The sequence below is a fragment of the Macrobrachium nipponense genome, chromosome 44 (assembly GCF_015104395.2).
Source record: "Macrobrachium nipponense isolate FS-2020 chromosome 44, ASM1510439v2, whole genome shotgun sequence".
Lineage (NCBI taxonomy): Eukaryota > Metazoa > Arthropoda > Malacostraca > Decapoda > Palaemonidae > Macrobrachium > Macrobrachium nipponense.
The window spans coordinates 19750597-19776206 of record NC_087221.1 but is presented as its reverse complement, the minus strand read 5'-3'; the positions used below and the strand labels follow the sequence as shown (position 1 = coordinate 19776206).

General features: G+C 36.4%; 1 protein-coding gene across 7 annotated transcripts in view; it reads left to right on the top strand.

Annotated features, from left to right (window-relative positions):
- LOC135204061 (uncharacterized) overlaps positions 1 to 14588 on the top strand; it is a 171673-nt gene extending 157085 nt beyond the window's left edge. For 6 of the 7 annotated variants that reach the window (XM_064234031.1, XM_064234036.1, XM_064234033.1 and 3 more), the window contains 5 exons: positions 1717 to 1803; positions 3646 to 3847; positions 4416 to 4641; positions 9150 to 9306; positions 11608 to 14588. In XM_064234031.1, the coding sequence (XP_064090101.1) occupies positions 1717 to 1803; positions 3646 to 3847; positions 4416 to 4641; positions 9150 to 9306; positions 11608 to 11692 (757 nt within the window). In that variant the 3' untranslated portion in view covers positions 11693 to 14588. The remainder of the gene's footprint in view (positions 1 to 1716; positions 1804 to 3645; positions 3848 to 4415; positions 4642 to 9149; positions 9307 to 11607) is intronic. The other variant, XM_064234032.1, reaches the window with a different exon arrangement.
- The last annotated feature ends 11022 nt before the right edge of the window (positions 14589 to 25610 follow it).

Genomic DNA, 25610 nt, shown 5'->3' with positions numbered 1-25610 from the left:
CGCACTACTATCTTATATATATATATGATATATAATATATATAATACACATATATATATATATACATATATATATATATATATATATATATATATATATATATATATATGTATTCTGTATTCTCTTTTTTATGTATTTTTTTTAAATGTTTGATATGTAACAGATTACGGCCAGACTGCAGCACATCAAAACTTCATTTTGATATAAGTAATAAATTTTTTTGCATATATCCATAAGTTATATTATGGTATTTATTTTTTTGGCACAATAACTATTGTTAAAGTAGATTTTTATTATTCATCCTGTAATGAGAACTTATAGTACAGGAAGTGACTTTATTAATCTTTGAAGGGTTGGAAGTCATGATAAAAGATAAAGAAATCTGAAGAATAAATGTTTCATTAGTCAGTGATGTAAAGTGTATAAACATATATATATATATATATATATATATATATATATATATATATATATATATATATATATATATATATATATGTATATATATATATATATATATATATATATATATATCTATATATATATATATGTGTGTGTACTCGTATGTATGTACAGTATATATATATATATCTGTGTGTATAATATATACCCTATATATATATATATATATATATATAATATATAATATATATATATATGTGTGTGTGTGTGTGTGTGTGTGTGTGTGTATACCGGTATATAGTATATATATATATGAAGTGATTTCTAAAAAATATTGTAGCTCTATAGAACGTACTTGGAAATTTTGATAGGTCTCTACATCTGGTAATTCTCGCTGGGGGTAGTGCCGTCAGTGCACCCCATACAGTGCTCTGTAGGCATTACTTAAAGTTCTTTGCAGCGTCCCTTCGGCCCCAGCTGCAATCCTTTTCATTCCTTTTACTGTAACTCCGTTCCTAGTCTCGGTCTTCCATCTTGCCTTTCACCCTCTCCTAACAATTGATTCATAGTGTAACTGCGAGGTCTTCCTCCTGTTACACCTTCCAAATCTTTCTACTCTCAATTTACGTTTCAAAGCTGAGTGACCTCATGGTTCCCAGTGCTTGGAATTTGACCTAAATTCTATATACTACTCTATTCTACTTATTCTACTTATGTTACAGTATCATCTTCAAATAGAAAGAATAGAGTCCATTAATGAATAATCATATCTGGAGTCATATTTATTTTATCAAGAGACAGATCATATTTTTCCTGTTGATATCATGATGTTTACTTTGAAATAGCTACTCAATTACACTGATACAGACGGTGTAGGGTTAGATAAAAAGAACTGAAGTAACTCACAGCTCATTTAGTGAGAGAGAGAGAGAGAGAGAGAGAGAGAGAGAGAGAGAGAGAGAGAGAGAGAGATGTTACCAAAATTAAATTTTGTGAAATGCTACTGAGAACTATTTATGATAAGAAAGTTTTAGATAAGCTAATAGATAGATAGATAGATAGATAGATCGATAGATAGATAGATAGATGGAGAGAGAGAGAGAGAGAGAGAGAGAGAGAGAGAGAGAGAGAGAGAGAGAGATGCAAAGCTTATTCTTAAAAAAGTAAGCCTAGCCAATATCCCTTAGTAAGAGAACGGGGAATCACACATACAGTCAACTTTAAAATAAAGAGTAAAGAGAATCAAAGTATGCTAGACAAAGGGGATTCAAATCACATTAATAACCGAAGTAAAACGTTGGCTAACCAATGCAGAGGCTCGGTCCAGTCAACGCCATCCAAAGCGGGCAGCTATGCATCTTGTGACGTCAATAGCGAAGGCAGAAACACTCCCGAGAGCCGGTAGGTGAAGTCTTTCAAGGAGCGTTTTCACTGGCCCAATTCCTCTTGTCCAAAAAGACGCTTGTAGATTTGTCTCATTTTTTTCTTCTTTATTTTTGTGCGAGCCTGAACCACGTTTGTTAGCGTGACTTGAAGTCATGTTGAATTTGCAGACAGACTGGAAAATCTTACGGTATTTCGTTTATAGTAGAGTGGAGATTTGGTCCGTGTTTTCTTGTAAAATTTCTGTATTGCGTAGTTGATACCAAATACTAGCAAAGTCCTTTCATTCCCTTAATTGCCTGTAATCAGCTTGTAAGACCAGAAAGTCGTCACTGCACAACCAGTTTTACTTGGGCTGTCAGAGTTAAGCTCCACAAAAAGACATGGAACTGATTTTGATTATTTATTCATATAAAGAAATCCATATGTTTTTGTTTCGTGATGTACATTCATAAAGTTTAAAGGTACACAGTAGCTTATCATTTAAAACATTTCAATCATAGTTGTCTTTCGAGTACTTAACATCAGATGTATGTAAATAGCATTTCCAGCTAAATCATTGGAAGAAAACTATAATTGGTGAACTCAATAAACATAAGAGTTTAATAGTTTCCTTTTTTGTACCATTGGCACTTTATATACTATTCTCGAAGTGTTGAAGATATGCAAGGTATAATACAAGTAAGCCTTCATCCTTTAGGGGTTTGAGGGAGTTTTCCTTTTTAAGAACATTTCATGAAAGGGGAAAATCTGCTGGAAAAATTAGGTGCAGAAACCTTGCAGGTGGATGTAAGAGTTTTAAAGTTTCCCGTTTTCCGAAAAGAAATTAAAACCTGGACTCGAATCAATAGTTCCTCAACTTCCCCTGACTCGAAGTCCACAAAAGAGAAGAGGGAGACTCGTTCCAAAGAGCAGAAATGCTAACAGATAAAACTGGGATCTAAAATCACTCCGAAGTGCCTTGGAGTGTCTGATAAAGATTAGGCCCCACCAGACGTTCCTCCGAACGAGCCTCTTCCCGTGACAAATATAGAATGTGAAAAAGCAATGGGAAAACAATTCCTGTTTACCTTTCTGGCAACGTGTGTAGACATAGATCATTTCCAGACCTGTATTTCGTTGAGAAGAAACATAAACGTGGACGTCAATTGAGTTGTCTTTCAGTATTGTTACATGAAACGTAGAACGACGTATATTTTGCAAGAGTATTACAATACACGGTAGCACCCTGAAGTTGTCTCTATAACGCATAGAAATATGTAATTCATAAGCAAATATGTTTTGAATAATCATTGTAGAGTCATTTGTCCCTGGTAATGTACAGTACGAAGTAAATTTGTAAATTGTTACATGAATGAATAGTTCTTCCTTGAAAATGTGACCTGACAGCCGTCATTGAAATAGAGCTATGTCGTTTGATGCAGCGTTAGACGATCGTGATGCGTAAATTTGGACAATCATTTTAACGAGTTTCAAATATAAAACAGCCAGTAAGTGTAAATAACTTTCTTTACCATAAATGTAAAAGCTTAATTGACACTAGTAATGTAAAACTGTTCAGGACAATTTTCAGTATATATCAAAATGCGAACGTAGATGAAGCAAATCATCAAGTCAGTAATTAAGATAACTGATAAAATAATCACCTTTTCCATTCCTTTCTTCAAGTATATTTCTGTGCCTATCCGCACCCACAAATTTTTGCACTCAGACACGTGACATGAGTGCAATGTATTGCGAATGACTTATCACTAAACCACACAAGAAAGGATATGAACACACGAACCCACATTGCTTTGATAAGAAAGTTTCAGTGAGAACATCCTCAAAAGATTGTTTACTTTTTCTTCTTCTTCACAGATCGCCTGGAAGTCCAGCTCGCGGCTGCGTCGACCGTAGAAGTCAGAGTTTAGCTGGGCACTACAGCAGCAGGAGACTCGCCCACAACGGGCGCCCCAGCAAGGTGGCCATGCTTAGGCCCGCCCTTAGTCTAGAGGCTCCCATGCCAACAATCCAGCCCCTACCCAGGGTATATTTGGATCTAGCTATTGAAGGGATTAAGGTAAAGAGGGCGACGTTTTCAAGATTTGTATACCGATCCAGGGTTACTAAAGCTGCATGAATATCAAAATATGTCTTTGGAGTGATGACGTACTTGCAATGTCATGAAATTATTTGTGTAAATGCTCATCTGTTTAGTGGATTTAGTTCAGAAGTTTGTTTGTGTGTGTGTGTGTGTGTGTGTATGTGTGTGTTTGTATGTATGCATGTATGCTATCTATATAATATATATATATATAGTATATATAATATATATATATATATATATATATATATATATATTATATATGTATATGTAATATATATATATATATATATATATATACTACATACATATGTATGTATGTATATATATATATATATATATATATTATTTATATATATTATATATATATATATATTATATATGTATATATGTATATATATATATATATATATATATATATATATATATATATATATATATATATATATATATAATACATATACATGAAACCTTTCATTTCCTATAACCTCATCTAGTCAGGATACTACTTCAACCTCTTGATCATTATATTTCCCCCTTTCAGCAAACGGCTCGCATAGTGATCGAACTCCGCCCCGACATGGCGCCCAAACTGTGTGACAACTTCACGGCCCTCTGCACCGGGCACCGGGGCTTCGGGTACCGGGGCTCTCAGATGTTCCGGTGCCTTCCCGGATGGTGGATCCAGGGCGGGGACTTCCAGTCCAACGACGGAGAGGGAGGAAGGGCAGCCATTGGTGACAGCGAGTTGATCTCGGCTGAAACTACAGGTTGGGTTTCTTCTTGTTATTTTGTTTTTGTTTTTCGGGTTGATTTTTTTATAATGATTGACCGAGTATGTGTAAAAAAAAAAAAAAAAACTACGTCCGAAGTCTGTCTCTCTATGCCTTTTGTGTTTTTATTATAACTTTTATCTAATGATTAGAAGCTTAAAAGAATAAAGCAGACTGCGTATAAACTTAATTTCATTCAAGTGCTTGAAACAATAATAATGATGGACAAAATCTACAACTTTGATTCTGTGGTTCAAATGCATTGAATATTACAAAAAAATGTCTTGCGTCGCTGTATATTTTCCGTATTTGATATTCGCACCGTTTTAACGTTTACATCGCCATCTTCACCTTAATAATAATAATAATAATAATAATATATAGGTAGTAGACCTTCTTTCAAACATGTAGTGATGAATGTTACTGCTGTATGAGCTACATTCAATTTACATAGAGTTTTCGCTATATTTCTCATAACTGTTTTTTCAGGGTTATTGCATTCTACCAGTGATTCGCCGATGAGTTACTGGCAGAATAATAATAATAATAATAATAATAATAATAATAATAATAATAATAATAATAATAATAATAATAATAATTCAACATACAAAAAGGCAAAGTAACGAGAACTGAAGGGATAAAGCTACCAGATGGGAGCAACATCAAACACAGATGAGACAGGATACAAATACCTGGGAATAATGGAAGGAGGGGATATAAAACACCAAGAGATGAAGGACACGATCAGGAAAGAATATATGCAGAGACTCAAGGCGATACTCAAGTCAAAACTCAACGCCGGAAATATGATAAAAGCCATAAACACATGGGCAGTGCCAGTAATCAGATACAGCGCAGGAATAGTGGAATGGACGAAGGCAGAACTCCGCAGCATAGATCAGAAAACCAGGAAACATATGACAATACACAAAGCACTACACCCAAGAGCAAATACGGACAGACTATACATAACACGAAAGGAAGGAGGGAGAGGACTACTAAGTATAGAGGACTGCGTCAACATCGAGAACAGAGCACTGGGGCAATATCTGAAAACCAGTGAAGACGAGTGGCTAAAGAGTGCATGGGAAGAAGGACTAATAAAAGTAGACGAAGACCCAGAAATATACAGAGACAGGAGAAAGACAGACAGAACAGAAGACTGGCACAACAAACCAATGCACGGACAATACATGAGACAGACTAAAGAACTAGCCAGCGATGACAATTGGCAATGGCTACAGAGGGGAGAGCTAAAGAAGGAAACTGAAGAAATGATAACAGCGGCACAAGATCAGGCCCTAAGAACCAGATATGTTCAAAGAACGATAGATGGAAATAACATCTCTCCCAGATGTAGGAAGTGCAATACGAAAAATGAAACCATAAACCACATAGCAAGTGAATGCCCGGCACTTGCACAGAACCAGTACAAAAAGAGGCATGATTCAGTGGCAAAAGCCCTCCACTGGAGCCATGTGCAAGAAAAAACATCAGCTACCTTGCAGTAATAAGTGGTACGAGCACCAACCTGAAGGAGTGATAGAAAACGATCAGGCAAAGATCCTCTGGGACTATGGTATCAGAACGGATAGGGTGATACGTGCAAACAGACCAGACGTGACGTTGATTGACAAAGTCAAGAAGAAAGTATCACTCATTGATGTCGCAATACCATGGGACACCAGAGTTGAAGAGAAAGAGAGGGAGGGAAAAAATGGATAAGTATCAAGATCTGAAAATAGAAATAAGAAGGATATGGGATATGCCAGTGGAAATCGTACCCATAATCATAGGAGCACTAGGCACGATCCCAAGATCCCTGAAAAGGAATCTAGAAAAACTAGAGGCTGAAGTAGCTCCAGGACTCATGCAGAAGAGTGTGATCCTAGAAACAGCGGACATAGTAAGAAAAGTGATGGACTCCTAAGGAGGCAGGATGCAACCCGGAACCCCACACTATAAATACCACCCAGTCGAATTGGAGGACTGTGATAGAGCAAAAAAAAAAAAAAAAATAATAATAATAATAATAATAATTGGGTGGGAGACCCTCTTTCAAGCTTTGCAGCGATTCTTCTCTATTTTCCTGATGACGGCTTTTTTGTCGTTACAAAGATTTGTTAGTAACACACCTACGTTAGGCATTGTAAAATAGGTAAAATATTTATCTTTATTTTCCGAGTAAGTGAAACGTGATCTTTAAATCCCGTAGAGTTTATCAATCATTTTGTATGCCATAACAATATTGAATATTTTATACTTAATAATAATAATAATAATAATAATAATAATAATAATTATAATAATAATAATAATAATAATAATAATAATAATAATAATAATAATTATTATTATTATTATTATTATTATTATTATTATTATTATTATTATTATTATTATTATTATTTGTTCACATTGCATGACTTAGTTGGAATTTGTCGAAAATCCATCATTATGATAGCATATAAATTTTCTCTAACTTCTTCAATGCATTTACATTTTGTTAGCTTCATAAATCTGATCAGACTTGATTCAAAATTCATTTCATAGTTTTGGGCATCAATCAAGTGATGCGAATTCTCCTTTTTCTTTTTTGAAAATTTACATTCCCTCAAAAATACTCTTATACTCAAAGTCATTACCGACATGATAGATAATGACAATTTAGAGTAATGAATCCTGCTAATTATGTAATTTATTATGAGATATTAACTCACTAGGTCAGCATTCTACTGGTTGTTATTTGATAGGTTAATCGCGAAGACCGATATGTCAGGTTTATGGAAAGCGCATGCGCCAACTTTCATTAAAAAAAGAAAGACAGACGATTCAGTAAATGCGTTCCTGAGTAAACAGAGCGCAAAACGCATTACAGACAGACTATTATTTTGCGGAAGGATAAGCCTTATATTTAGATTTTATACATGAGAGTTATGAAGCCGGTGAAAATAAATAGCAATTCTTTTTCAAAATTCAAAAGATGGGTGATGTCATGTACAACTAATGTTGTAAATCCAAATTAATCAAATTCACACAATGATGTAATTTACAACTATTGTTATAAATCATAGATCTCTTACAAAGTTCAGGCAATGATGCAATATACAAGTGCTGTAAAATACAAATCTGTTACATAATTCAAAAAATGCTGTAATGTACAATTCATATCGAATACAGATCTGTTAAAAATTAATACAATTTTGCACTGTACAAGGAGGGTTCTAAAACACAAATGTTTAATATAATTCACACAATGGTGTAATGCACACCGAGTGTTGTAAAATCCAATTCTATTATAAAATTCACACAAGCACCGTACAACTAGGTTTGTAAAGTACAAATCTTTTACAAAATCCAGACAACGATGGTATGTACAAATGAGTGTTGCCCAAATACAAATGTTACAGGAATTATAAAACCAGTTCAAATTAAGAATCATTCTCTTAAAAAATTCAGACGATGAGGAAATGCACTGGGTTTTTAATTACCTTAAGTTGAGAGAATAGCGTAAAAAAGAATTACCCTAAACGACAGAATTCCTTTGGGTAACCGAATTACCTCCAAGGATAACTGAGTTATCTCAGATAATCTAGTTATTTCAGTTAATTGAATTATTTTAGTTACTGAGTTACCTCGACGAGGAAGCATGCTTAAGGCCAGCATACGGCCTCAGGCCTACGGAAGAGAATATCATAAAATAATATGTAAATGAATACCCTTGTTTGGTTAGGTGTATTTTTTTTATATTATTTGTTTTACTAGTTAGTTCTTTTAGTATTTGTTATTTATACAATAGGTAATTTTGCTTTTAGCTTAAAATATATTGCTTTTTCTCAGGAGAAATAACTTTTTTGATACTGAACTGCTGGCCAATAAAAATAAAATTATATACGAAATCAGTATCATGAAATGACTTCGTTCTCATGAATTTCTTTTTGTTTTAACTGACTGACTGCAATATCCAAGTCCTTTGATTTCATTTGTTCCTTCGTTTATTCTCTTTCACTCCCTATTCTTTACTTCTCATTGTCTTTTTCCTACTAAGCTGTATCTGCTGCCAGCTCGGCTTGTGGATAATAATAATAACAATTTCTTGTTATCAAATAATAGCCACGTTGTTAACAGTCATCAAACCACGCCTGCGATCAAATGAAGGTCATATCATCCCCAAGTTAGGTCGTTATACAATCTGGGTCAACACAATCTCCAATGATTTCATCATTATATTTTCATAGATTACCTCTTATGCGTGTTTGATTAACAGAGTCAATTGACGTACATCGGAGAGTGGGCGAAATTCACGGAACGCGAGACAAAAATATATCCAATTAATTTCAGTTTCAGATTAAGGAATATAGACCTAGATAAAAGACTAGTTAAAGGACTAGATAATTCAGCGACGCGTTGCCTCGGCAATGTTGAACTTCCAGTGATCTGGTCTAGATGAAGACTGGAAATTCGTCTGCTGTTTTTCATTCTCATTCTTCTTCTTTTTGCAGAGTTGGAGCCGAAGCCAGGCGCGGTGGAGATGCTGTGTATGTCGACCAACGATAAAGGCAGCCTGATGGTCGGGTCGCAGTTCTTCATCCACGTTAAGAAGTACTCTTACACACACGTCTTCGGTTACGTTATAGAGGGCCTCGATCTTATTGATAAGTAAGGACGTCATTTCTTTTCCTTAATTTCCTTCACGCTTGAAGTTCCATCCACATTTTCTCCTCACTCCTTCTTTGAGGTACATTTGCGCAGCGTGGTGTAATAGGAAAGCACGCAATAAGCTTTGTACCCTCTTGACAAGAACAAATCTCAAGCAAGGAAAGAACGTGGGTGAGGGAGGGAGGAGCGATGGGGGATGTTAATGTTAGTAGATATAATGTCCTTTATAACACCTTGAGATAGAGTCGAATAATTTCAGAATACGGATGGAAAAACGTATCTAAACCAATAGGATTAATGAATTCTTCCAAACAATGTCAGTTTTGTGACTTGAAAAATAACATACAGAGTCCAGTAGTTTCTATTTATAAACTTCATTTCAATAAAAGATTGTTCGCTCCATCACACAACAATGACAAATTGTGAGAATATGACGACGCAAGCTGTTCATCATAACAAGAATCGATACTGGTACAAGGCCTATTTAATGTAACAAAAACAACAACAGTAACAGAAGCAAGGACAGCCTGTGTTAGCATAAGCTTAGCCAGCACCAGCGCAGAGCAGATACTGAAAAGCCAAGAAGCATAAGGTCCAGGGAGAAGAAAGCCACGAAGATGAGGCTGACCCAAATAATAGTCTTTGCGTGTTTATGGCATTGTTCTTCCGATCGAACTTGCCGGTTTACGTGTGTGCTGACGACCTTGCAGTTGCACATGGGTTCATACGTGTATGTTTGCTCGCGTGAGGGCTGTAATAGACGTCCTCCCTCGACCCTGGCGGAGTCACCTCTGTGAACTAGAAACCTGCCAAGTGCAACACTTAGTCGAAACAGAAGATTGAGTTCGGAGCTGTGAGAGGACATCGTCACGTTTGTTCCTTTGTCCTGAGGCGACGGGAAGATTGACTGGTGGAAAAGGTTGAGCTTTGTCATTAACTTTCCATTTTAATTGATTCTTGCTATCTAGTTTCATTTCCACGCTCAGGTAAGCTGGTCACTTCTTTTTCGTCAAGGACAAATGTTAATAAGACTTACATGTATAAAATGCAAAGTGAAAACTGAAAAAAAACTAGCAGCGCCTGTTTCAACTTCAAGAATGAACATAAAATGTAAACATATGTCAGTCGAAATACTCTTTTAATTAAACTCTAATATATATATACATATACATATATATATATATCTATATATATTATATATAATATATATATATATATATATATATATGGTATAAGCCACGAAGGAAAGATAAAGAACGGAGTCTCTGCAAGATCTTTCGACTCAACGTCCTTTACTTAGCAGACAAACTGACTTACATTAGAAATTGAGGGTACAGGAAAGGTCGTATAAATGACAGATGGGGATTATAAGGAGATTAGTACCTAGAATCTGACACACCTGGAGAATGAGTAACTTTTCCAAACAAGCATAAACAATTTAAGAACAAAAAGATTAAGTCTAACTGCTCACACACAGGGACAAGACAATTAAAGGATTATACAGGGCGACAGCTGACCACATTCAGATCCTTGATAAACAAAAACTTATTCACAAAACATATTAAACATACATATACAAAGAAAATGTATCTAAGGCAACTAATTTGAATTTAAATCTGTAATTATATCTTTGAGGTCATTCTTAAACATGTTACAAATACAAGGGTCTGAATGAAACAGGCTACGAATAATATTAAAATGACAATAGGAAGCAAGTTGTATTATGGCAGATTCTAAAAGATTTCGTGATATGACATCTTTTGATCTTGCAATTACTGAACTACCAATCCAATTTATCCGGTGGTTGTTTTCACTTAAATGAATGAATATTGCATTAGATGTTTACCCAGTTTTGAAAGAATATTTATGCTGTTTTAATCTTACTTCTAAGCCCTTGCTCGACTGTCCGAGATAAAGGGAGGGGCAGTCCATACATGGAATTTTATATATTGTGTTGTTGCTTTCCCTGGGGCCATTTTTTATTAACATCCCTTTTAGTGTGTTATTATAGGAAAAAACAAGGTTGACCTTAAAGGCTTTTAACAATGATTTAATGGTTTCAAATCCGTTAAAATAAGGCAAAGTGATAATGTTCTTAGAATTTTCTTTTTCAGTGTTACACTATAAAACTTTTTGTGGGCTTTATTATAACGCGAATGTATATTGCAAGTCATTATATAGACATAATTTTTCTCACATTTGTTATTGATTTCCATAATCAATCTTTTCTGGACTAAACATATATGCTATTTCTCTCACAAATGATAATTTTTTCATAACTTTCTGTCTTTTATTTTTCAGGATGACCCAGCTTGGGGATGCAACGCAGGTGTATCGTCCTTCGAAGGCAATTACCATAGCCGACTGTGGCCGCTTAGCTGCTTAAATATGAATTATAGATATTAACCAAAATGTTGCAAAAAATAGATTTTAACTTATTTAACAAATGCTGCAAAAAATTTAGAGATTGTAACTTATTTACCAAATGCTGCAAAGATTTAGAGATTTTAACTTATTTACCAAATTCTGCAAAAAATAGAGATTTTAAATGTTTACAAATGCTGCTTAGAAATTTATCAAATTATATATGGAATAAAATTATGGACTTCTAATTGTTCGATCAACTCAGGATAATGACGAGCCTCGGTCGACCATGATTTCACCCCAAGATGCAGACATTCGCTGCTACAGTTGTGATTGCAATATTTTGTTATCCTCTGAAGTAAATGTATGATCCTTTCTTTAGTATAATCAGAATCAAAAATTCCTTTTTTTGACGCAATTGGCCGAGCCTCGTTATTAACCCCATGAGATCGCGTGACTATAGACCGTTGTTACTTAGCAGAAATCGTTACATATTTTCAAAATGACAATTAAATATAGAGTCAGACTTTTTTTAGGGGGTCGTTGAAATTCCCACGTTATAATTACCTTGCGTAGAAGTGGAGGGCTTTTCAAAGCGAGGTCCTCCTTCAGTCTCCCATTAAAAGATAGTGCGCCAGTTTTTTGCCTCCTGTCAACAGAACCCATTAGACAGCCATTAAATAGACTTCTTGTCTTGAACCCAACTTTAGAGCCTGCAGAACACTTTTAGAATCGCCCACTCTTCTGTCTCTGAAATTCAAGTTTAAATCACGTCGGAAATTGTATCAGGAGAGACTGCATTTTGGGGGTTACCTCCGAGTATATCTGTTACCCAACCTAACCTAACCCTCCTTACGTAGACGGTTCCCACAGACGTTAGGTATTTCCAAAGTGCCGTCGACCCTTGTAATCTAAATTTAGCTGTTAACGATATAAAATCCGAGGAAAATGCCGAATTCTTGGAAGTACGAACAACGGCCCAGATCCCATTCAAAACCTATCAAGCATTCAGATTCAATGGGACGTTTCTGAGCCAGACCAAATTAAATAAATCCTTCATGATGCCAGAGCTACCTGGTTCACTCAGAGGTATCTCATAGGATTGCCTGAAGTAGACATCAAGGAAAAAGACAATAACTAACAGGAGAGTAAATAGAAATTTTAATGTTCGTTTTTTAGAAGAAAATAATTAGTTATGACTCAAGACACAAGCTCTACAACTCGCGAGGTGCCTACGTTTTACTTTGTATACCATTCCATCTAAAGTTTGCTACGAATATGTGAATAGTAATTTGTATTATTCTTTTCCTCACAAGTTTATGGATGTCCGATTATTTTTTCACTCCTTTCCCTCATTTCGTTTCTTTGCATCCTATTATAGTTTGATGCTGTCCCTTTACCTTGCAATTTACTCTTACTTTTCCCTCGACTTTCGTTTTTATACCTTTCTCATTATTCTTCAACCTCATCACAACTCTTATACTTTAGGTTATCGTAGGCCCTTGCAGACCGTATTATCCCCTCCAGTAGGAAAAGAAAGAAAGGAAGAGAAAAAAAAGACATGATGAAGGTAATAAACACCGAGCGCCGGATAACGTTTTGAGGAAACAGTAGATTAATCAGACTATATTTCTTTTAAGGCCAAGGGAGTTTAGAACGTATATGATAGATCATTTTTGTATGTGTTTTTAGAAGAATGGGTGTGTCTTGAAAAGAGGCAATAAAATAATTCAAGTGTCACTTAAGGCAGATCTTGAAATTTGGATATTACATGTCCTTCTCGATGGCTGCGTTTTGGACTTGCACTAATTAGAGAGGATCGGGTGCTGTCCACGGTTATTTAGCTTTTTGTTGAGACTAACATCCAGTTAACAGCTTTTTTTTCGACGAAAAAGTTTCAAGGTTCACCGTTTCATCTCGAATTGGTGAATTTAAATTGAAGCGTTAGATGGTGTCCCCTCCTGATGACTAATTTTCAGGACTCCCATTCATGATCAAGTATGTCATAGTTTTTTCTGAATGATGAAATGTGGGAGTGAGGAGGTTGCAGGTGTTCATAAAACACGTTTAAATTGTATGGTATCATACCGTGGTTAAAACTGTTTTTATTTCGCCCCGTGTGAAAAGGCAATCACGAAGAAATCAATATATACGAGCGAGTGCAGTTGGAAATTCTGCTCAATTAACAACAGAGAATTTTGCTCAAATCTTGGCTATCATGAAGCAGGGTCACGTTTCTTGCTTTCCTTCACAGATCCCACGTCAGCCCCTTGAGTCATGATCCAATATTATCGCTTCCAGACCCGCGTTGATGTCAAACTAAATAAAACATCCGTGATTTCTGATGAATAAACACAGGCAGAGCTTCTCACTGCAGTCCCACACGTTGAGCTTGAGAATATGGCTCTTGCTTCGCAGTCAGTGATTGGTTTGTTTGAATGATCTCTAGACCAATCAGTGATTGCCCCGAGCTCGAGAGGCGTATTCTCGAGCGTGTCTCCAACGAACATGCTATTAATCCTACCGCTGCTACACATTCCTAGAGCTCCTCAAGATGAGCAGAGTAGCTGCCGTAGAGCTGAAGTTGTTATCTTATGCAAACTTGTAGTTGATAATATATATGTTGTAAATATTGTTTGTCAAGGCACGAATCATAACATTAAATAAAAGTAAAAGATATGATAATGAGTTTTTAGAGTGTTTGTAGAAAGAGAGAAAGGAAACTAATATTTGATCTTTTATCTCTCTCTCTCTATCTCTCTCTTATTTCCCATAATGTGTTTGTGCGTGTAGACAGAATAATATTAAATATTTAAAAATTTTAAAAAAGGTGGTTGAGTCAGCCTTCTTTTTCTTCGTCTCTTCTTAGAAGCCAAATTCGATGTCACACTTTTTTGAGTAAAGAATCACCCTCATAAGGCTGCGTTTCATTTCGTCCTTAAGGTGAAGGGAAAACTGAGAAAAAAAAAAAACTCTCTCTTGGTTTCATTAACTCCGAATCTAATCGTGTTTTTAAAATTCATAGAAGTGTTATTTTATCACTCTCCCCCCCTTCTTATACGTACTACTAGAAAAAAAAGGTGAAGTATGTTTTAGTTTTACCAGACCACTGAGCTGATTAACAGCTCTCCTAGGGCTGGCCCGAAGGATTACATTTTTTTATGTGGATAGGAACCAACTGGGTTTCATAGCAACGGGACCTACAACTTATTGTGGGATCCGAACCACATTACATCGAGAAATTAATTTCTCTGATTCCTCGCTGGCGGACTACTAGAGGATGTAAATACTTAAATGATAACAAAAGTTCCAATATTACTTAATAATTAAGTACTATATTGGCAATGGGAAATAGTAAGAGCATTTGTGGTACTTGTAGCAGTAGTAGTTAAGGACTGTTGTAGTTGTTATAGTAGAATTAGTAATAGTAGCTCTTTTATCTACTGCATATGTAGAATATTTTATAAGCACAGAAGAAGCAACGCGCGCACACACACACACACACACACATACACACACACACACACACACATATATATATATACATATATATATATATATATATATATATATATATATATATATTATATACAGGGTGGGCAAAAGTAGCCTCACAGTTACTTCATGAACTGTTTTCTCATTCAAAGTACTCTTCAATAGAAAATTAATACTGTGCCATTAATACATGCTACTTATTTTTATCCTTTTCATGTCACTCATTCTTAAATATGCCACTTATTCATGTCTGAAAAATTTTATGCGTTTAATAAAAATAAATGTACTGCATATTACCTGTTTTAACTGTGAGGCTACTTTTGGCCCACCCTGTATATATATATATATATATAATGTGTGTGTGTGTGTATGTGTGGTATATATATATATATATATATATATATATATATATATAGTGTGTGTGTGTGTGTGTGTATGTATATATATATATATATATATATGATGTGTGTGTGTGTGTGTGTGTGTGTGCGCTCGCGCGCGTCGCTTCTTCTGCGTTCATAAAATATTCTACATATGCAGTAGATAAAAGAGCTACTATTACTAATTCTACTATAACAACTACAACAGTCCTTAACTACTACTGCTACAAGTACCACAAATGCTCTTACTATTTCCCATTACCAATATAGTACCTAATTATTAAGTAATATTGGAACTTTTGTTATCATTTAAGTATTCACATTCTCTAGTAGTCCGCCAGCGAGGAATCAGAGAAATTAATTTCTCGATGTAATGTGGTTCGGATCCCACACACACACACACACACGATATATATATATATAATATATATATTATATAATATTATATTAAATATATATAGATATAATATATATAATACTATATAATATTAAATAGGTAGTTAAATCATTAGTTAGGGCATCTGGTCGTATTTGTGTACAGCCGCCTTCTCATGACAGTTCCGGCGAACGTATTCGTCAATAACGACTTAAGTGAGGTCATCTTTTTGTCTTGACAACATTTGGGATAGTTGTAATGTCTCTTGTATTAACTTTTCGTGTTATTATTTTGGAACTTAGTGTGTTATTTGGATATGATAGTTCACTACGAAAATATGATCACTTCAAAAGAATAATTATTGGCACGTCATCCTTAAAGGGAACCCCTCCCCTGGGGTGGCTAGGGGTTAGAGGTCAACTTTAAGTTTTAATTGTTTTGGATACCCCTGCATGTGCCCTGATGCCAGACGTAAAGTATTAACGCTCCATCTAACATACAAATAGGTGAAAATTGTCTTTTTATGAAAGTATTCGAAATAAAGAATATTCCTGAAATCATGATATCCTTTCGTTGTGCTTCATTTTACATAAATGAGACATAGATAATCAACATTTTATACGTTATTTTTCCCTTCCCTTGCCAGTGAGTGTTGCCAAGTCAATCGGTCATCTGGAGCCAGTTAATCCCTACGCAGAATGTGAAATGTCCCTGTGTTTCTAGAAATTTTCAGAAGAATGTCCCTACGTTTTTCTTTGGTATAACTACCAAAAACATTAGTGTGCACGCTAATTTACTTATGAATACTGATAGAAATAAATATAAAAAGCAACGTAACCAAAAATATATTCTAATACTGACAAAAAAAAATTGTAATATCTTATCTTCACTTGTGGTACACAAACAAATTCACAGAAAAGAAAAAAAATAGAATTTCCTAATCTGAAACGCTAAGTAAACACATACTGTGCAAAAATTAACATATGTATAATTTCTAGTTTTTAAATGCTAGAAACTTGGGATGAACTCCTGAATATATTACTATATATATATATATATTATATATATATATAGAATATATATATATATATATATATATATATATATATATATATATATATATAATATATATATATATTATTATATATAGATAATATAATATTTAAGTCTAATCTCTTGACGATAGACTTTTTTTTTGTGTTCTCCTTACGACTGTCATTCGTAAGTATTTCTGGTTCCTCCCATCTCCTTGGATATCTTAGTAGAGTGGTTCTTCTTAACTAAAGGAGATGATTCAAACAGATAAGTTGAACAAAGATAACAACTTTATTCTGTAACTCCATACTGGAGATGCAGCTCGGTCGGAAGACCGATATGTTTGATGGTTGGCGTGGAACTGCCATTCTAAAGCATCGCGTCGATAGCGGAACATTAGCTATCTCAGCAATTCATATAAAAAACATACGTAGTCCGCCGGCTCGGAAGTTACAAGTTTCCGGCGTAGGTTAACAGGTCAACCGCTTCCCATGGAAGTTGTTGTGCAAAGTTATCATAAACATAAAATGTTGACAAAGCTCTGAGCTAGATCAGGCTACTGCAGACAGCGCATAGCGTAATCTAGGTCTGCTTTGGTCACGTAGAACCCTCCTTATGCCATGACCTCAGGTCATGGGTTTATATTTACAGATCTTGTAAACTTAATAAATGTATCTATTACATTAGGCTCGGACTGCTACCTATTCAAGCCTTGAATAACAAAAAAAAATTACTTTAAACATTGTTCATAGGAGCGTGCACGTAACATACGTCTAGGTATAACATAATAAGTGATTAAATGCATAAAAAGGTTCTGTTACATACCCTTGTTGACATATTCATAAACAAAGATAAATGCATGGAAAATATAGATCCATGTTTGGTAATAATAATGATTAGGTACCCAAAACAATAAAAAGGTAAAAACAATCAAAAGATTAACATGTATACATGATTAATATGATAACAGGTAACCTGATTAAGAATAATGGTTACTAAATAATGATTATAGCATGATCATGGATAATTGTTAAAGAGTACTTGACACTCTTTGTGATAGATAAATATAATTGTACAATGGTATAATAGTATAACTATGGAAATCTGCAGAAAAGCAATATATAGGGCTGATATATTTTATTAGGTGCCCGAAAAATACCTTTAGGAATATATTAATGTATAATATTGGGCTATAATGCTTTATTAGGCGCCCTGGAGATACTTTAACTGTTCAAATGCAAAGGCGTGAGTCTTTCTTGTCCTACATTTTTGCCAGCATACGGACCGCTTTTCACACACAACACAATTCCAGACAGTTCCCTAGGCACGAACTGAAGTGGCCAGGTTCAGGCGGCCCTAAACGCAAACGACTTGAGTTTAACGGGTACATCATCTAGACGGGCCAATACGTTCCCTTGGAGATCCTTCTGTTTACGCCTCAGCCTACGCCAAGCAAAGATGTTGACGGCGATAACCAATATGGCCGTCACGCTGAACACGGCTAGCAGAATGTAGTAGCGAAGATTTTTCTCCACCTGCATAAGTCGGTGACGCGTAGGTCATCTCAGCCAGTTGCGTCAAACGATGAGCCACTCGCGCGTTGTATGGGAGAGGTAGTGACGGGATTATTGTGGAAGCCCACGTGTAGTTTGCGAAATACGCCTTCTCACGTATTATCGTGTTGACCCCTCTGACGGTGTAGTTTGTAGATGTCCCCGTACAACCATCGGCTGCTACGAAGATAGGGGCATGGGCGTTGGTACCGTCCGGACACACTACGTCGAATCCGGCTTTATCATAACGGATCCAGGAACCATTATTCATCCTGTAATTGAATTTATTACCGTAAAAGGGATAAAGTTTCCCCAGACAACCTTCGCTTGTATGAGAGAGAGAGCCGTTTAGCACCATGCCTAACTCACATGAATCCGTTGATATAGGATAGAATTCAAAAGAGTCAGCTGTACAAATTTTATTATTCATGGCTTCTGAACAGTGAGTGAGTTTATCTAAGTCTTTAATGACTGTAAATGATTTCTTATCAGAAGAAATCAGTACATGCCCCGTTAAATTGGATATTACTGGATTTGAGTTATTCGTCATGAAAGTAGGAAACGGTGCTATTTTGTATGATTGCCAAGCATCGGAAGAATCAAAAGGAATTGTGATCATAATTCTATAATTTTCAACGCTGACTGATATTAGGCTATAATAGAACTCTACTTTATGGGCGTCTAATAAAGGAATATAACCTAGCTTCTCCCGTCCGTTTTCCAAAGTTAACGTCAGATCTTTAATAGGCATGAGGTGAGGAGAGAACACACCCTTTGTTGCTAACGTAATTGCTTCTACGTAATCTTTTGACTTTTCAATAAAATGTGATATTTTCACACGGATATGATCTATTTTCGAACTATAGTAAGCTAACGTAGCCAGCAAATGTTGAACTTCCATGACCTGATCGATATTATTTGAATGTTCATTAACGATACTCATTATTTGATTGATCGAAGATAACTGGCTGCGAAGTTCAGATAAAGCCAATTCTGTTTTGTGTTGAAAAACAAAAATCAATTCTTTTATTTTGATTATTTATCTTAAGGCGATTTGAGATTCCTAAGCCTAGATTCGCAAACTGATCCTAAGATGTTTAGTCCGGCCAGAATAAGCGGGTTGCGGCGTTCAAGAGTATTGTGCCGCACAGACCACATCAGCAGGTCACGAGCGAGTTCTTCTGCCTCGGCGGTTTTATTTTGTATGTCATAAGACAACATTTCCGCGACGCTTAGTGTTTGAGCTAGCGAAATCTCTGAGTTAGCATGAAAATTACGTTCATGCATTTCCTTAAGGGAAATAGCAAACCTCATCAGGTCATTCTTTAAGTTAAGGACGTCATCTTCAGGCAAGAAAATCGCATGCATATCTACTTCTATAACAATATTGCTTGACACGATGAATACATCATCTATTCTCTCGATAATCGAGCCATGATTAAATTCTATTTCTTTCGTCCTAGCGCTCTTTCCATACAACAAAGATGTCTGAATACACAATATCACTCCTAACAATAACAGATTCATTTTTGAAACCTGCAATGAGTAAAACATATGTAATAACTCGCGTAAAAGAATAGGTTTACATACAATATGATTAATAGATATATATATAAATTATTATACAAGTTTCATAAATACAACCATTTTTTCCCTCACTCCATCTACCTTTCTTTAGATTCTGATATGTGCCAATGGGACTATTCTCACATCAGTGGGTTTGGATACATTTTGAACCCTAACTCTATTGGCCGTTAAATTTTCTAAAATGTTAAACGGGCCTTCAAACTTTTACGTACGTATACTTGTAGGTATACCTGATCGCCCACGGCATATGTTCTAGTTGGCTTAGCTATTTTATCATGATTTTTTTTCATTATTATTTGTGCTTCTTCTAGATTCTTACGAATTATATTATATCGACTTATGCTTGCATCCATAACATCCTTTAGAGGATTTGATAAATTAGTTGTAGGCTTTAAGATGTGGAAAGGCGTTCGGGCCGGGATACCGTACAGTGCCTCGTGCGGTGTCATTTTAATAGACACATGATACGAGTGATTAAGTGTGCTTAGTACCGCAGGTATGGCAATGTCCCAGTTTGGGGTCTGCCCCCCCTAAGGTGACCCTTAAAATGTTTAAAACCTTACGATTTGCCCTTTCCACTAGCCCATTAGACTCTGGGTGATAGATCATGGTATTGATTTTCTTTATACAAAGGAATTCGCACAAGGAGTTAAGGAAATGATTATTGAACTCCCCGCCCGAGTCTGAGATAATGATGTGTGGAATTCCATGTTTACAAATGTAGCACTCGTAAAAACTTCCTAGCGCACTCGACCGACCCGGTTTTGTTTTAAGCGCTATAAGTTCTGTATATCGAGTCAAAGCGTCTATAATTACTAGGAGGTGCTTATTTCCTCTGTCCGACTCGTAAAATCCTGTTAATAAATCTAAATGTACTCTTTCAAAGGGTTGATTTGGCACGGGGTAAGCCCCTAGGCTGACAGGTGTCTTCGTGTGCCCTTGTATTCTTGACAAGTGCGACAATTTGCTATGTGCTTTTTTATATCTGTAAGCATCGTATGCCAATAAAATAAGGATTTGGCTTTCTGTGACATCAAGGTATAACCCGGGTGTCCGTGCAGTGGATTTTCATGCAACCATTCTAAGACAGTGGGTATGAGTGAGATAGGCACCACCACCTGGTTGTTATTCAACTGCGGTGTGTTGCGGGTTTTCCTTGTCACGGATCTACACAGGATATTGTCCTGTATGATATAATTCTGCTGCTTATACTTTAGGTATTCCTTTTCCTTCGGATTTCCGTTTTAACGCAATGATGATTTTTTCTATTTGCGGATCTTTTCTTTGTTCTGTCTGTAATAGTTCAGCACTCCAGCCCAGATCTTCCTGTTCAGATATAGTTTTAACAATGGGCGTGGAGGTTGAGATATCTATTAATTCAGCTAATGGCTCGGTACAAGATGAAGAGGGGTTGCGTGATAATGCGTCAGCAACGATATTTGCTTTCCCAGGTAAATACCCGATCCTCGCGCCAAAGTCCTGAATGATCATGTGCCACCGAGTTCGCTTGGGGCTGTGACTAAAGCCTTTAAAGAAGTCGGTTAGGGGCTAATGATCAGTGAGAACTTTGACGGGATAACCGTATATTATGAATTTAAAATGCACGAGTGAATTAACAATAGCGAGCCCTTCCTTGTCTATTACTGCGTATTTACTTCGGAAGGTCTCAGTTTACGTGAATAAAAAGCTATAGGGAAAAACTGTTTATCATATTGTTGAAGCAATACCCCACCTACTCCTAGGTCTGAGGCGTCTGTTGCTATGAAAAATTCCTTACCGAAGTCAGGAAATTTCAAGATAGGAGAACTACACAATTCATCTTTCAATTTATCGAACGCCTGTTGATGCATTTCAGACCATACGAAATCTACGCCCTTTTTTATAAGATCGGTTAGGGGAGCGGCTATGATTGAGTAGTTGCGTATGAAGCGGCGATAGTAGCCGCTACATCCTAAAAATTGCTGTATTCCCTTGACGTTAGTAGGTATCGGAAAGTTACGGATAGCCGACACCTTATCATGGACGACTTTAAGACCTTCACTAGAAACCGTGAAACCTAGATAGACTAGTTCTGTTTTAAAAAATTCACACTTACTTATCTTTACCCTTAAATTATGCTGCCTTAGTCTTTGTAGCACTAACTCTAATTTACGTAAATGTTCTTCTAATGTGTTGGAAAAGATTACTAGGTCGTCCATGTAGGCATGTAGGATATCTCCCAACAAGTCTCCAAACACGATGTTTATCATACGAGTAAAAGTTATAGGAGCACAACGTAAACCAAAAGGCATACGCAAAAATTCATAATGTCCCCTGGCTGTGCTGAAGGCAGTGTATGGGATACTCTCTTGTTCCAACGGAATCTGATGAAATCCTTTTAGTAAGTCTAGGCTTGTGAAATATTTATTCTGACCTAGTAAGGATAGGATATCATCGGTACATGGTACTGGGAATCTGTCCAGGGATTGTTTCTTCATTTAAACGACGAAAATCTACGCATATCCGCCAAGTTCGATCTTTTTTCGGTACTACTATTAACGGAAAATTATAAGGGCTGTTTGATTTCCTAATGACTCCTTCTTTTAACATTTTACCTACTTCCTCTGTTATCTCATTCTGAAATTTCATAGGAAGTCGGTACGAAGGTACATAGATTACTTTCTGTTTGTCCTTGAGCCTTATTTGATGCTCGATGACATCCGTTTTTCCTAAGGTTCCATCCGTAGTGGAAAAAACATCATGATATTTAGTTAAAAGATTCAAGAATTTCTGCTGAATTTCTTCTTCTTGAATGTCCTTATTGATTTTGTTCTTTATAGATTGCAAAAGGGGTTCATCCGCAACTGATTGAGCGTGATTTATCTCAGCTACGGTAAGAATGCGATGTTTATAAACTTCGGCATCCAAGATATGTTGATTTTTGTGGATTACTAAAGTGGTATTCAAATGATTACAGACTTCGATGTTACATTGTTGTTGTGAGCCGACTGTATAAATGGCTTGTGTGACGGATAATCCGTGTGTTTTCAGAGTTTCGGAAAGGATTAATGTTTCAGATCCTGCAAGGTTCTCTTTACACGCACTAATATATTTGAAGTTACGTTAGGCTCGAGAGTTTGCGTGCAAGCTGATATTACGGGTGAGCGAGAGTTCTGTTGGGTTGCCTGTATTATTTCTTGGTTCATGAGACAGGTGATTGGTTCCGTAATGTAAGTGACAACTCTGTCTGTCTCTTTATTATCTAAAACTGATTTTAGGGTATTAGAAGACCTATAGAATTTCCCTTTGATATACACGCCGTGTTTTGCAGGTGCTAAGATAATATTTTGAGTGCCCATAGACGGTATCCGATAATTACTGCGGGATACATATTAATGTTTTGTACAACGACAAAGGTATCAGCAAACGTGCGCTTACCGACCTTGTACTGTACATGAGTTACGCCCACAACATTTAATTCATTATTCCCTATGCCTGAGAGCCTTATTTGACTTTTCTATAGGGAAATTTGAAAAGAGTAAATGATGAGTCCTTAAATCCATGATATTACGTGGACTACCAGAATCAAAGAACAAAGTGAATGACTTATGGTCCAAATTTACTGCATGTAAGGTTGGTCGCAACTCGTCTTGACTAATAATTGCATGAATTTGTTGCAAATCTACGGGAACCTGCACAGATTTTTTTGATTCGGCCGTGTGTTTCATAGGAAAATCAATTGCCTCACAATGATCTGATAAATGATTAAACTGATTATTTGATACAAAAGATGTTGATATTGATGACCCCACTCGCCCTCTCCCCCCTTGGAGTGAAACTACGTGGTATTTGTTTTGTTTATCACACCACCTTGAAAATTCGCTTGCCCTTGCAAGTTCTGGCTAGACGGCCCAGGAACAGAGGTACCTGAAGCACGATTTGTTTGTTTCTGCTGTTGTGCAGAATTTCCGTTTGGTTGTTTCTTCTTATAGTACTGAGGACCCTTCTTTTTATTTGCACTGGCAACTGGTTGCGTGTTTGTAGCATTCTGCTGTTGATTCCGCGAGTAGCAACGGTTATATGAATGAGTTGAACTATTGTGTATTGAACAAAAACGCGTCCGACAGTCTGAAATCATGTGACCTGGTCGTTTACAGTTATAACAAACCATCCCTGCAACTTGATTATTATTATGTACCACATTTACTTGTTGTGGCTTGTTCTCATTTTTTGCAAAAACTTGAATGAGCGAAGGATCTAGGTCGGTACATTTAGACATGTGTTTTTTGATTTGTTTATACACATCTAATTCCGTACTGTCGGGCTGCAATTTTTTATCAAAACACCGTACTAACGCTTCAGGCAACATTGCAGTGATAGACGTAAGGTAGATCAAACGGATAAAATCTTTCACTTTGATTTTATCACCCGCAACCCATCCGGAGTTACTTAAACTATCCCGATATTCATTTAGCCGGTCGGCAATTAGCGCCGCCCGCTCGACAACATTAAGCTGAGTCATGGAGGCTTGGTTAAGGATATTTCTCAATGCCAATACTACATCTAAAGCCTCTTCACCCCCATACACGGCACGTAATCTGATTTTAAACTCGTCCCATGTAAGCGCCTCTTGGAAAGAAATCCCCTTAGATACGCACTTGCGTCACCTTTTGCAAAGTCAATGAAGCTCTTGGCCTCCTGCAATTGTACTGCTGGGTCTGTGATGATTTTGCATTTAAATGAGCGTCTACAGATGAGATCCATGCCTCAACATTTTGAGGCAGGAACCCATTGACCCGACCTTGAAAAGGGACAATCGCTGACCTCGCGCTAACGAGAGTCACCACATTGGGGTTGCCAGTCGGAGTAGTTGCCATTTCGACTTTCACTTTTTTCTTATCACTTCTATTCCTTGCAATCCTATCAAAATATCTATAAGAGTACACTCGACCACTACGTAAACGCATATGCAATGTACTGTAGAAGTGTGTTATAATAATAGGAAAATCCCCCAAAAGATACAAAAAATACAGATAATATGATAAAATATTATACGGAGAATTCCTGCAAGAAACGATTAACAACAGCGAGAAGAGAAAAAAAATTAGTCTGCGGGTGAGAACTCGTAGTTGAAGATTGATCCTGTAATGAAGGAAGATTAATATGGCGAACAACTCACCCCCAGAATACTGGATGATCGACTCCCGATGAACAACACTTCACTGAGGAAAAGACCTGAATAGATAAAAATGGTACTTAGCTCCAGATTATATTGCGAAGGATTGTTGACATGGGATGACGTCTCAGTTCCTGTCTAAGTCTCGCGTCGGAAGTCGTGATGACGTCACGGTCTTCTCTCGGTGCACGATGCGTGGAGAAGTCCAAGATTGATGACGTCACAGCCTCCGTCCTTGCACCACTGCCTCTAGCTGTGCTCTCTGCGTCCTTGCTCGTGATCGGGTGATATTTCCTGTGTTTGTTTTCTTCTTTCCGTTGATGTTCGATGCTGCTCTCGTCCGGTGTAGATTCTCGAAG